Here is a 15,146-nt window from a genome sequence, read left to right on the forward strand (position 1 = left end):
CACACACCCGCTTTGTCATATTTCTTATTTTATGGCCAATCTTTCCCAAATTTTAAGTGACATTATATTTGAGAGAAGCATAAATATTTCCCATAAATACTCCTTTTCCTAAAAATTTTGCTATACACTATGTCCAAGGGTACATGCTTTCCACTTTGCAAAGTAGGAAATTCTTCCTCTATAACTTGGTGGAAATGTGTGCCGGTTTTTATCTTTTCATTTATATAGAAATCAGCAATTTTAATTAATACAATAACAAATATAATGTACGGCCAATATTTTATTCAAGATATTCTGTCTGTAGCTGATAGATTATAAAAATTTTTAGCAATAGGGTATATTTTCTGATATTGGAGTTAGAGAAAAGTTGTCTTCTACCTAGAAAGTTGTCCAGGTTGACTGAGCGTTGTCTTAGATTAGGGTCCTAGAATGAATTATACCAGGTCAGTAGGAACTGGCTCTGGGTAAATAAGAAATGTCATTAACCTTTTTGATGGAATTCTAAGAGTAAAAAGCAAAGTCACTCTCACCAGCCGTATTAATTACTAAGATCTGTAACTCTAAACCCATCTTACTCCAGAAAAAGTATATATAAATTAAGCGGATTTGAATTTACTCTGAATGACAAAATAAAGCAACATGAAAAATATTCTAATTGCACAGTATCAAGAAGCATGAAATCCATGCAAGAAGTTGTAGGGGAACAGATGCTATGCTGGCTAGTGCCATAGAAAGTCTACTATCAGCTGGTATTACAAAATACAGCGCAAAAACAAGTTATTTTCTTTTTGTGGGCATTGTATCATTCAATAAATGAGCTGACTTGGGAATTTATTTGGAACTAAATTCAATCCTCAACACTCGTTCTCTGTGATATTCAGCAACAAGGGATTGCAACTTAAACAGCAAACTCTTTTACTTCTAGACCATGTGTGAGTTACTTTTTAAAAAATATTAAAATTCAGTGATCCCAGGATTCTGCATTTTATGAGTCAAACGTACGTCTTAAGTATAACTCACGGTTATAGCAAAAAGGTGCTCAATATTTCTTATGATTTGCCATTAACCGAAGTTAATAAGAACCACTCCCAAAGATTAATTAGGAAGTCCACATCACTTCTGTGAGGCAGGAAAGAAAGACAGTATTACACCCAGAGCTGAATGGGTGTGTTTAGAAGGTGAGAGAACCCGCAGAATTCTGCTAACTGCCTAGAATTAGCAGCAGTGTCTACGTTCACACCTGGCTCTGTTCTTTATCCTCTGTTCTCTTCTATTAGAACAGCTTCTGCTCAAATGAGAAGAGCCAAAGAAAGGCAAGCATTCCACTTAATGGTGACTGAATTTTGGATAAAACTTGACAGTCAAATTGAAACACAAATCAAGTCCAGATTCAGCTGGCTTCCAACCTTCTGCTATGTGTCCTGTATTCATGGTAAAGGTCAAAGATATCTCATCTCAGGTGTATAACCCAAGGGTATTTATTTCTTCACCTATAACTGTGCCTTACTGGACTTTAGACCCCTGTTTATTCAACACGCAGCAATGCGAACACATACTGTCAACGTAAGAAGCGATAGGAGGGTGACTCACATGGTAAAGACGTCAAGTGTATCTCCAGCAGTTCTTGCCATCTCAAAGTAGGTTTGCAGGATGTTGACAGTTCCAGAGAGCGCTTCATGACCACAGCCACAGAAGAGGGCAACCCCAGCGTAGAGCAGGATGGTGGCAATCAGAGAGGCATAGGGAATGCCTCCCAGGCATTTAATACAGCACTCAAAACACCCTGCAGAAGACCGACGGGAAAATGTTAGAAATTTATATTTTTTCTTCATCTAATTAAAAAAAAAAGTCAGCATTATGGGAATTTATATTTGCATTTAAAGATGACATCAGGTCAACACACACATCCAGTCCTAGGCTGCCCTGGGGGCTATAAAAATCAGGTTTCTTAATTATATGCCCATCCTCCACAAATAAGAGAATATTTACTTCCATTGTTCTATCCCCCAGACCAACAGATGCCCTTCCTTCCCAACTCAGACTTCCCACAATCTTCACAACGTGCATACATATCATTCTACCTTCACTTTATTGCTGTCAGTTTCACATGCTTGAGTTTTTATTTCAATGACATTAACTCTAAGGAACTCCCTGTAGCTGTGTTTTTAAAATAGTGAGTCAAAACCTATTCAATGTGAACCTAATGTAGTGAACTTCAACCAGAAATTTTGAGAAGTTTGAGAGAATAGACTAGAGACTATCTGAGAACATTGCATGTAGCAAGGCAAATTATATTAGAATCTTTTGAGTTAAGAGAGTAGTGTACGTTAGCTTTGTAGTGACTCAAATGCAGAACCCAGTTCTTGGCTGTGGTGCATGACTGAAAGCAACGAGAAAGATACGGGCACAGGAGAAAAGAAAGACGAGGACGGGTAAAATCTTGACTCACTTTATGTTTTTCAGTAGGTTTATTCTTTTCATTTCATCATTTGTAAAAGGGTGACAGAATTTCCCTCAAATCATTCTTCTTTTAAAAAAAATTTTTTTAACGTTTATTTATTTTTGAGACAGAGAGAGACAGAGCATGAATGGGGGAGACTCAGAGAGAGGGAGACACAGAATCTGAAACAGGCTCCAGGCTCTGAGCTGTCAGCACAGAGCCCGACACGGGGCTCGAACTCACGGACCGCGAGATCATGACCTGAGCCGAAGTCGGCCGCTTAACTGACTGAGCCACCCAGGTGCCCCTCCTCAAATCATTCTTGTGAGCATTAAGTAGGTAATCACACTACTGGGTATTTACTCAAAGGATATGAAAACACTAATTCAAGAAGATATCTATGCACCCCTGTGTTTGTAGCGGTATTTATTTACAACAGCCGAATTACAGAAGCAGCCCAAGTGTCCATCGACAGATGAACGGTTAAAGAAGACGTGGTGTGGATATGTATATACGTGTGTGTGTGTGTGTAATGAAATATTATTCAGCCATAAAAAAGAATGAAATCTTGCCATTTGCAATGACATGGATGGAGCCAGAGTGTATTATGCCAAGCAATATAAGACAATCAGAGAAAGACACATACCATGTCTTGATTTCATTCATATGTGGAATGTAAGAAATAAAACAAATGGGCGCACCCAGCTGGTTCAGTGAGGAAAGCGTACAACTCTTGATTTCAGGGTGATGAATTTTAGCCCCGCATTGGGTGTAGAGTTTACTTAAAAATAAAATCTTAGAAGCAAGCGAACAAAGGGAAAAAAGGAGACAAACCAAAAAACAGACTCTTTACTATAGAGAACAGATGGTTACCAGAGGGGAGGTTGGTGGGGGGATGGGTAAAGTAGGTGATGGGGATTAAACAGTACACTTAACTTGGGAGCACTGAGTAACGTACAGAGCTGTTCAAGCACCCCATTGTACACCCGAAACTAATATAACATTGTAGGTTAAGTACATTGGAATTAAAATGAAATAAAATTTAGAAGTGAGCTAATAAAAAAATAAAGTAAGAGTGCGTCAATACATAAAATAGTGCATGACAAACAGTAGTTACTCAATAAATATCGTATCTACCATTGCTAGACACACCTTTAACTATATTGAGATGAACTATGATTGTGTTGTAACGTGGTTTTCAAAAACACGTTGACTACAGTAATCACTTCTGTTTTTTAAAGCTTTGTTACGTTAGTCTTTTGAAAGATAACTTTTTGTTTAAGACATCAGGCTGTTAGTATCAAAGATAACTGTGAGAATTTGCTAGGTATCTTCTAAGAGATTAACTAGAATGCCTAAGTGTGTATGTTTTGCAATAAGACATACTGATGAGGTACTTTGCACCAGTTGCTGGTGAGAAAGGAAACACAAAGGGCTGCCAGGCCCAGAGCAACTCCTACGATGACCTCAGTTTCCCCTCCATCTACCTGTGTCCCTCCCTCCCCCTACCCCCATTCCAGAGATTTCCTCCTACTCTTCTCCTTTTGGAAATTCTTGATCCAATCTCCTTTTGTAATGCCGAAGCCTCTCAAAAACTCTCCATATAACTGACTCTTCCTTTCTGCAGAAGCAAATAAAAAATGAGATTGGAAAATGGACTGTTATTTATTGTACTTAAGTCATAGGAAGATCTGTGTGCACCTTATCTAGAATGCATATGTGTTTATAGTAACATATGATTCATGCAATAATTGTAAGCTTCCTGTGTGAAGTAACTCTACATTTAGAGAGTGGTCTAGACGGCTAATTTGAACACTGATCACTGGAACTGGCCTTCTTGAGAGAATTATGGCTCGCCTCTTCTGCCCCAGAGGCAAATAAAAAGAAATCAGAACACCTCTGCACTTTCAAAGCAATTGTTATTACAGAAAATCATTTCCTAAACCTTATTCCCCCGACACACACACACACACACACACACACGTGCACGCGCACACACAGAATGTGGGGAAGCAGAAAACGGTAGAACAGCTTGACACTTCATACGATGGGAAGCGATTTCACTAGCAGATGGAAGAGACCAGAGTGTGTAGCCCCTGAATGTCACTGAACACAGTCTTGAGTGGAGATTAACAGGAGAGCAGAAAAATCTTTGAACTACTCTGTCTCTCCATGTTGTAAAATTTTCACCTTATTGATTATGCAAAGATAAAGGAAAACAAGAAACAAAATCAGTACCAACCCAAAGAGGAGTTACCCCTTATCTTGGGAAGCGCCCCAAACACTCCCATGATTTCAAACCCGATTGTGATTTCTCCCTACTACTGTTCTTGAAGAATTTGATATAGGTATGTGGGCTTTCCTCTGCAGTCAGAGCTGTCAAAATCAGATTAATGTAATGTAGTCAACAAAACCCTTTGGAATAGAAGTCTAAAGAGAAAGAAAGAGTCCGAACATCAAATTCACAGATAGGAATTATCTTTGCTGGGTCCTCCTAAAGCTTTTAACAAAGCAAAAATAAAATCAGAATGAGGTCCAGGGACAAATGAAGAGGTAAGCCTATAGACGGTCACTAAAATGCCACTGACGACTTTTGATTAATTTTGTTCATCTGAATTCTAATTCAGAGTCAGTTTCTACTTCTTCTGCATTTTCTCAGTTGTGGTTTAGCAGTTACCAGTTACCTAGACTGCATACGTTCAGGAGGTGGGGGTGGGGGGGTTGTTAGTGTCACGGTCTATAGGATTAATTACATACAGCTTTAACTGAGCAGTGCCTTCTAAATTTCGACAAACATGAGAAAAATTTCAATACTGCGTTAAACCCAAATTGACGACCTTGAGTTCAACGGCATTTCTGAATGAGTTTAAGGTCTCCGAATCGAACGGATATTTTTTTTCCTCCCTGTTGAAATGCGGCCATTTAAATCCCTCAGAATTCCATCATCCCTACTGACACGTCCAGGTTTCTCTAAACCTCCCTCACTGCCACGTTAGGCTCGCCTCCTTCAACTTAAGTCCCAATCCTCTGCAAGAGTTTTACTCAAAATAAGAAACAGTAAGACTCTTATCATGCACATTTTGCACTTGGGATGGTCTAGATCCTAACTGCCCCCGCCCTGCCACGGGGCCCGAGTTGCCTGTTGGATTTAAAAGAAGACTCTCCGAACTCCCCTCGGGGGAAGCGGAGCATCACTTCAGCCTTCTCTCCAGCTGCCAGAATCCCACAGAGCTGCTGGCAGGGGAGCATCTCTCCACCCACAGTGAGAAGGAGCCTTGGCAGAGCAGCAGAATCACCATGGCAACCGTGCTCTGGGGCCCGGGACATGCTCCCAACAATCATCCTTTAAGGCTGAGGCTTCCGCTGCCTCCCACCACCACGTTTTCACTGCCCCTCAAACGAGAAATCACTCCATTTAGTGATGATCGGTGAGAGCGTCATACGTGGAGGGCCAGCACGGGAGAAAAATAACATTTCTTGAGAAAATCTCTATAAAGACAATAAAGATGAATTTGCACAGCAAACACTTTCAGTACAAGCTGTGAGGAGAACAGGGCCACCGACTCTCAAACAGAGCCGATGGTTCTAATGCTGAACGTGGCATTTACACGCCGTCCGGCAGATACTACCAGTACATGCACAGAAGCACTTCTCACACGTACCCAGTTGCTGGCTGTATTTTCTCAAATTAACACTATGCCTTTGATCTCATATGAAAAAAATACATTGAAGGAATGACTGGACTTCCTTTTCAATACTCGGAAACATTAGCATCTGTCCAATATCTAGTGGGGTTATACACGGACTTGCCCTGATATAAAAATTCAAAGAAGACAGAAGCTCTGGACATAGTCCACATTTTTTTTTTTTTTAGAAGGATGAGATCTACGAGTACTTTACTTCCATTTAAACACTGTGAAATAAACACAAGCCTTTGCCACTGCTCTTTCCACAAAGTGCACCGAGATAAGTCAAGGGGAAAGAACGTAAGCCAACAAGACAAAGAGCCTGGAAGAAAGGCGTCTGGGAAGGGAGGCTAGCACAGTGGTGGCTTCCGGAAAAGAGGTTAACAAATGATAGGGACAATTACTCATCGATAAATATTTCCTAGCATCATTTACCAACGAGTTGATGCGTTCTCTCCTGAGCTGTGATGTCACCTGGGTCACTACCACGTACCCAGAGAGGCCTGGGTTTGTTTGGGGGCTGTCTGTTGTGCTCCATCAGTGTCCTGGTCTGTCCCTGGGCCAATATCACACTGCCTTACAATATGTCTTGCTTTGTGGTGGAGAAAATTCCCCCAACTTGTTCATCTTCCTCCTGCGGATCATGCTGTTAATGGCCCTCCCACCTTACCACGTAAATTTCAGAAACAGTTTGTCTGTTTCCACAATTTAACTAATTGGAATTCTGATTTGGTATCTATACACTGATTTTGTATCTAGAAATTTCACAAACTTCTTGTGATGATCTTCTGAATTATTTTGATTCTGTGAATTACTTTGAGTTTGTTGATGATCATACCATCTGTGAAAATTCTGAGCTTGCTTTCTTTTCATGATTTGTACCTTCCATTTATCTTCCTGTTGGCTTATTCCATCAGGTACAATGCAGGAGACCAGGAGAAACAATGAAAAAAAGGGCACCTTTTCTTGTTCCTGATAATAAAGAAAACACTTGCCAGGTTTTACCATCGAGTGTGATGTTTGCTGTTGGTTTACTGGTTAAGGAGGTCTCCTTAATTTTGAATTCCATAACATGCGTTTCCCCCATCTGTTGAAATAATTTTGTTGTTTCTCTTTATCTGCCATTTCAATGAGTTTTTCTAATTTAAACCAGCATTCCTGAGAAAAATCCAACTGAGTCATACTGTATTTTTCATACGTTGCTGAATTTGTCATGCTAACATTTTGTTCAATACTTTTGCATTTATCAATTCACTCCACAAATAGTTCCTGGGTCCTCACCAGGTGCCAGGCAGCATGCTAACTGCCAGAGCTGTGCAAGTAAGGAAGTAAACAAGGGCCCTGCTCTCTTTCTAGAGGTGGGAGACAGACAGCCAGCAAGATGCAGAAGTAACACACGAGAGGTGGTGGAAAGTGCAGACAGAAAAACCCAAACAGGGAAGGGAAGTAGGGAACAGTGGAATAATGATCTCAGTTTTTTTCAGGAAAGGAATAACCAAGGTGACATTTTTAAAAAGACATGAAGGAGGGAAAAGAGCAGTCCCAGAGGGTCGGTGGGAGAAGAGGGTTTCAAACAGGAAAAGGAAATGCTAATGTCCTGAGGTAGATGTGTGACTAGAGTCTCTAAGGAAAAGTTAGGAAGCCATTGGTGGTAAAATAGGTTGAAGCTGAAACAAAGGAATATAAAATGAGGCTAAAAACGTAATGGGTGAGGGTGGGGACATCTATGTTCATGAATGTGACTGACATCTAATTATTGCTTTCTTGTGTTGGAATCAAGTTTATACTAGTCTTATACAGTGACCTCCTTCTGTCCCTTGGGGCTATGGGGTTGTGTCAGGTTTAGCTGAACAACAAATATTTGGTAGAACTAGCTAGCAAAACCATTCAGGTCACTTGTGTACTTTGGGGGAAGAATTTTAACTACTAATCTAATTTGCTAATATTTATAGAACTAATCAAGATTTCTATTTTTTTAAGTTTGTTTACTAAGTTCAATTTTTATATATTTGTACATTTAATATAAGATTTAAAATTTATGATGAAGTTGTATGTAATTTTGTTTTATAGTATTTTTTAAAAATTTTTAATGTTTATTTATGAGAGAGAGAAAGAGAGCACAAGCAGCAGAGAGGCAGAGAGAAAGGGAGACAAAGAATCCGAAGCAGGCTCCAGGCTCTGAGCTGTCAGCACAGAGCCCAACACAGGGCTCAAACTCATGAACTGGGAGATCGTGACCTGAGCCGAAGTCAGGCGCTTAACCAACTGAGCCACACAGGTGCCCATTTTATAGTATTTTTAACTTATTTGTCATCTGTTCATGTTTCCTTTTGTTTTCTCAGATGATTTCAATATCCTTCCTTTCTTCATTTCTCTACCCCTCTACTTTTCCATCTCCCCTCTGCCTCCCCACCTTTATCTCTTTTCCTTTTTCTCTCTTTCTCTATTTTTTTAAATTTTTAAAAATGTTTTATTTATTTTTGAGAGAGAGAGAGAGAGAGAGAGAGAGACAGAGACAGAGACAGAGACAGAGCTCGAGAAGGGACGGGCAGAGAGAGAGGGAGACACAGAATCTGAAGCAGGTTCCAGGCTCTGAGCTGTCAGCATAAAACCCGATGCAGGGCTCGAACTCACGAACCATCAGATCATGACCTGAGCCGAAGTCAGACGCTTAACCAACTGAGCCACCCAGGCGCCCCTCTCTATTTTTTAAGTGAATTAATTTGAGAGGGGAAGGGCAGAGAGACAGAGGGAGAGAAAGAATCCCAAGCAGGCTCCATGCTGTCAGCTCCGAGCCCTACTTGGGGCTCGATCTCTCACACTGTGAGATCACGACCCGAGCTGAAATCAAGAGTCACACCTCAAATGACTGAGCTACCCAGTCGCCCTTCTTTCTCTGTTCTTAAAGTCCACCAGTCAGGATAGCCTATGTTTTATGTTCCATGTCTGCTACATTAAAAAATAAAGATAAAAAAAAACAGTTTTAATGATTTAAAATATCACATTTTATCTTTCATTCAGGTTATAATATTTCTATCCCAGTTTAGTGCTGGGGTTCTCCGCCTACTTTAGCTTGAGTTCAGAAACTCAGGCTGAAAAAAAGGAGACATCGTCTTGAACCCTGCCAGTCATACCCTCAGAATAAAAAACATCAGGGAAGTCTCACTTTGACAATTAAATACTCTGGGCTACAGGTGAGAGATGCCACTTCTACTCAGAGTCCAAAGGCCAGAAGGAGCCATCATGCCTCCCTCTCAGTCACAAAGAGCAATTCTATGTCTCCACAAGACGCAGCACCCTAAATACTTAGCAAATAGGGCTAATAACTATCATAATAAAATTCTAATGTTTCTTAATATTACTAGGCTTTTTACATAACCCATTTTGCATGAGTATTTCATGTTTCATTAATTTCTGTTTTTAACTTATTTCTTTGATTTTCCTTTACTGGGGTATATTTTGCTGTACATTTCATAATGTCTGGAGGCGGTTGGTGACCTCATTAGTTTTTAGTCTTTCTTCTTTTCTAATAAAAACCTCAGGATATAAAGTCCCTTCTAATTGTGAATTTCACAAGTTCTAATGTGTGATCTTTTCATCATTGTTCAGTTGTAAGAATTTCCTAAAGCCTACCTACTGTGATTTTTGACCCAAAATGTATTTATATATTTGTTTTCTTTGATTTTTTTTGTTTTAATTCCCAAATATGTGGTATTTTTCTGTGTTTTGGGTTATTATGTGTTTGTATCTTAACTGCATCACTGTTAGAAAACATGAGCTACAGAATAGCAATCTTTTGGAATTTATGGTGACTTCCTTTAAATTCAATCTTAAACTTGGGTTTTTCAGTCTCAGGTAGCAGAAATTAAGGTCACAAACTCAGAGGAGAGGGGGCTTGTGGGATCAAATTTTGAGGGGACTTCCCCTCCCAACCCACCCAAGGTAAAAGGAAGGTAATTTTCTTTTCTACCATACACAGAATTTTTGTCATGATTGCTGTTAGGTTTATTTTTTGTTTTTTTTTTTTTTTTCTTTTCATGGCTTAGCCCTCCACCAGTGCCTTTTAGAGTCCTGGTTTTTACACTATGTATTCCAAGCTGACTCCATGCCTGGGGTGGAACTCAGGCTCAGAAGACCAATGCATACATATATAGCAGTAAATATATTTTAATTACATCTATATTTTACATATGTGTCTATTAAATACATACACATATTAATTCCATAATTTTAACTGTTTTACAACAGCAAAGCTTTTCATGTCATGTAGTCTACCATACTGCTGGGAGTTCACTCTTATACAGGGACAACAAAAGATCGATAGGTTTTGGAGGAATATCTCCAACTTGAAAGAAGGAAACCAAAATAAACACAAAAGAACTCAGAGAAATGAGAGACACAGCAGGCAGTTGATAAGGATTTAAAAACAGTACACTCACACACACACACACACGCACGCGCGCGCGCACACACACACACACACACACACACACACACACACACACTCCTACATTCCCCTAGGATATAAGTAAATACATTGCATTCTTGAAATAAGAGTAGATGCTAACAATAGGCAACTGCCAAAAAAAAAAAAAAAGTCAGAAGCTCTTACTAAATAAAAACATGATAGCAGAAGTTTACATTTTAATGAAAGGGCTAAAAGACAAAGGAGAGGAAACATATGACACAGTAGAACAAAAAGACAAAGATGGAAACTAAAGAGAAAAGATAACCAACTTAGGAGATCAGATAAGGAGGTCCAAGATCCACATTCAAATATGAGGTCCACCATGAAAAACAGAGAAAACGAAGATTAGCAAATTAGCAGACACTCAAAAACAGTTTCTAAAATTGAAGAATGTGAGTCTCCAGATTGATAGGACTCTCCTTTCTGGGAGGATTCCCTTCGTGGCATCCTTTTATCCCCACAACTATTACTGCCCCATAGCCGTGCCGATACCAAAGCACAGAGAGGCTGGGGTTGTGCTGTGTGGCCAAAAAAGCACTTCTAGTTACAGCTACTGGGGCCATGGCCAATAAGGGTCTTAGACAAAGTCATCAACACACAAGGGAAATGTGAAGTTATCACACGGGTAAAGTTAAAGCAAATGACTTTTCAGAGGACTGTTTCTGAAAATGAGTAACAATTCAATATAGCCTTAAGATCCTTCAGTGTCTGTGGAGATGTTAGTGGCACGGAGCCAACCCGACCGTCTCTTACCCTATTATGCAAGGTAACATGTCCCTTGAAAAGAAATAGTACAGTTACCATTACATCATGACTTGACTGTACTAAGTTTATTTCACAAATTCACCCCTTTTTTTCTCTGGCTTGTTAGCAGCATGGGCACTGAATCACTCTATCAATATTCAGGGAATGTTTTTGAGCACATACCAGTTTTCTGCACTGAGTATACAGGAATGAGATATATATATATATATATATACATATATATATATATATGGCCTCTACTCTTTTTGAGCCTACATACTAGGAGAAATAAAATTAGAAATTTCTAGTACTTTTTCAGAAAGGTTTCTAAAATTATTCTTTCTAAATATCTAGCACTGTGATATCTTGAGTGCCCAATCAGAGCACCCAGGATCACAGCCTGGCTTATCTGGCTTATCTAATAACATAAAAGCACAAAACTGTACTTCTGAGGAATGCATTATACTGTAAAGTTTATAGCAGACAGACTTCATAATAGTTAACCCTTTAATTAATGACATGATCATCTCTCTCCATGTATTTTTTTTATTTTTAGAGAGAGAGAGTGAGTGCAAGTTGGGAAGATGGGCAGAGGTAGAGAGAGAGAGAGAGAGAGAGAGAGAGAGAGGGAGAGAATCTTAAACAGGCTCCACACTCAGCGTGGAGCCCAACATGGGGCTTGATCTCACGATGTTGGAATGACCTGAGCAGAAATCAAGAGCTGGACACTCAACCAACTGAGCTACCAGGCGCCCCATGATCATCTATATTTTTAAAGCATTCAAGAATATAGTCCACTTAATTCCCAAATATTATTAAAATTTTAACTAACATTTAAATATATTCCTAGTCTAAACAAAATACAGAGTTAAGATAAACATTTGAATAATTCAGGGCAAATTATTAAGATAGCAAACTAAAATGACAGGTTTTAAATGTACATATGTTAGTCATTGCTACATACTTAACCAAATCAGTTCCTAATTCTAAAAAGAGCATCTTGAAAGAGGAAAATAATATTGGGAGATTTTCTTTATCCCCTCCTAATTTTGTGGCTGGGTACCAAAACCACCAGGGCTTTTGACAAAAATAGAGATCCTAGGATTTCCTCCCTTGACAACTCTGTTTGTATCAAATGCTTCAGTTGACTCTGACGGAACAGCATGGAGAAGCCATGTAGTACCATATAAAATCATATTACATGCCTAACATGTTTTAAGATGAGTTGATAAACTAGATACGTATATAATACAGGGATTAAGAAGGATTTACTCTAAGAATTTTGTACAGATTATTAAACAAAGTAAGCAGTTTATAACTCAATCACATCCATAAGGACTTTTTGAGCAGTTCCAATGCATCAGAAACACTGCCAAGACTTTTAAGGTGTCAACTGTGTGCTCTCCACAGCAACGCTATGAGGGAGGTATGATCACATACAGGCAATTTTACAAATGATTATTGAGGGTCAATACTGAAAAGTACATGAAGGTCTATGTAGTGTGGGCTTTCCAGAAGAATGATATTTTTCTTTCTACCATTCGTTATTAAGGAATTTCGAGAATACTAATATTTGTGATTCAGATCGCTTTTATAAAACTGTATCACTGATTACAGAACATTTTGTACTGGTCAACATGACTTGGCAAGAATGTCTTGATTAATTAAACATATTTCCCTAAGCAGAAAAGTTAATTGCTTCAATAATGATTAGAGCCATATTCTCTCACTGTGATAAATAAGCCTGGAGGGTGAGATAGCAATCAGGTGGAGACATATTTCTCATGTGAAATCAGAGCAATCCCTGGGGGGGTGGGGGAGTGGAGCACAAACTACTCTGAATTTCACACCCCTGTGAGGTTTTTGCAGCACACATCTTGTTCAGATGATGTTTGGGGATCTAGCTAAAACTCTTATCTCCCCCTGCAATGAATCAACCTATTACTATAAATATTGGCATGGCTTGTTTCCTAAAAACTTTCAAATTTGTTCAAAATGTTGCTTGTTTGTTTGTTTGTTGGGCCACCCATTGGTGCCTCATGAGCCATCCCCAAAATGTATTAGCTTAAAACAATGATATATTATAATTACTCACATTTCTCATGGGGTTACTGAACTCAAATGGACAGTTTTCATTTGGGATTATTTAAGCAATTGTAGCCAAAAGGGTGGGTGGGGCTGGAAGTCATGTGAAAACTTGAGTGAACTGGATGTCCAAGATGGCTTCTTCGCTTGCATATATGGTGCCCAGGTAGCATGCCTGAAATAACTGAGGACTCACTAGGAATATCTCATTTCTAGTGGCCTCTCCAAGTGGCTATTAGGGTTCTCTCACAGCACGGTGTGACACAATGGGAGACTTCCATTAAAGCAGTAGCTCCAAGAAAAAGAAAAAGTTTCCAATCTTCTTAAAGAATGAGCCCCAAAATGGCAGAGTGCCATTTTTGCCACACCTCCTCTCAAAATGATCACTGACAGCCCAGATTCTTGGAGGTTGAAAGGTGGACTCCAGCTCTGGATGGAAGAAGTGGTGAAGAGTCTACAGCCATCTTTAATTGGCCACAAGATTATCCAGTTGGAAACTGAACTCTCTACCCCAAGAGCTGCTTTGGTTTTCTCCATGATGCTCCTGAGCATAAAACATACTGTTGATCTTAGTTGTTGATTTGGTTCGTGGACTCTTCTCACCAAAATGTAAAAACGATCAGCTCAAACATTTCTGCTTTTTGTTCATTTTCATATGCCCCATTCCCGCAATAGTATCTTCCTCATGGTGGGTGTTCAACTAATATTTCCTAAGTCAATTAATTGGAAAATCTGTCTCAGCAAACAAATAGGACAGGTCAAAAAAAGTCGCCTGCCTCATGCTTTCCACCATGTCTACCCTGTAGACACAAATGTCAGAATCATGAAAATCTCCTCCTTTGGGATCAAGAAAGACAAATTTGGGGAAGAGATATTGGTTACAACACTATTTTTACTTTTTGGGGGGTTTCATATCTCTTGTTTTTATCAGCTTATTTTTCTTTCCGTGTAACATGTAAACAATGTTTCTGCAGGTTTGCTGGGGAGATAATTCAAAAGCCCTCCTGTAATGGATTATCTCAATTTTGTAGAAGAAAAAATTTGGATTAGGATACTCATCATACAATAGCATACAGCTACGCACCTGGCAATGCTTGCACTTGAACTAATACGCTTGTCTTTAAAATTCTGCTCTGATAATTACACCATACTGAGGCTTATCAATATGACTCTCCGCCAAACGAAATAAAGACACATACTTCTCCACCAAAAACAATACAGAAAAAGTTCACAGAAGATCCTGAGAGCCTCCGAACGATTAAATTCCAAACAGAAAAAGTTGACGGCATTGACAATAAAAGTAGAGTCGGTGGCCCCCTTAAGCAAACAAACTTAGGAAAAGAGGATGGTATTTTTAAATTTTTTTTTCCACGTTTTTATTTATTTTTGGGACAGAGAGAGACAGAGCATGAACGGGGGAGGTGCAGAGAGAGAGGGAGACACAGAATCGGAAACAGGCTCCAGGCTCTGAGCCATCAGCCCAGAGCCTGACGCGGGGCTCGAACTCACGGACCGCGAGATCGTGACCTGGCTGAAGTCGGACGCTTAACCGACTGCGCCACCCAGGCACCCCAAGGAGGATGGTATTTTTAAAAATGCATTCATCACACGCTATTTACTACTGTTCTATAACATTTTCTGTGATTCTGAAAATCGTTTGTTAAGTAACGCTCCAAAATAACGTGGTACCTAAGACAGACTTTCTCTGAAAGGGCTTTGCCTT

The 15,146-nt window shown here is 39.4% G+C and overlaps 1 protein-coding gene across 3 annotated transcripts in view; it reads right to left on the minus strand.

Annotated features, from left to right (window-relative positions):
- GPM6A (glycoprotein M6A) overlaps positions 1–15,146 on the minus strand; it is a 357,889-nt gene that overhangs the window by 43,066 nt on the left and 299,677 nt on the right. For all 3 annotated transcript variants that reach the window (XM_045452260.1, XM_045452248.1, XM_045452257.1), the window contains one exon: positions 1,591–1,783. In XM_045452260.1, coding sequence (XP_045308216.1) covers positions 1,591–1,783 — 193 coding nt within the window. The remainder of the gene's footprint in view (positions 1–1,590; positions 1,784–15,146) is intronic.

The sequence above is a fragment of the Leopardus geoffroyi genome, chromosome B1 (assembly GCF_018350155.1).
Source record: "Leopardus geoffroyi isolate Oge1 chromosome B1, O.geoffroyi_Oge1_pat1.0, whole genome shotgun sequence".
Classification (NCBI taxonomy): Eukaryota; Metazoa; Chordata; class Mammalia; order Carnivora; family Felidae; genus Leopardus; species Leopardus geoffroyi.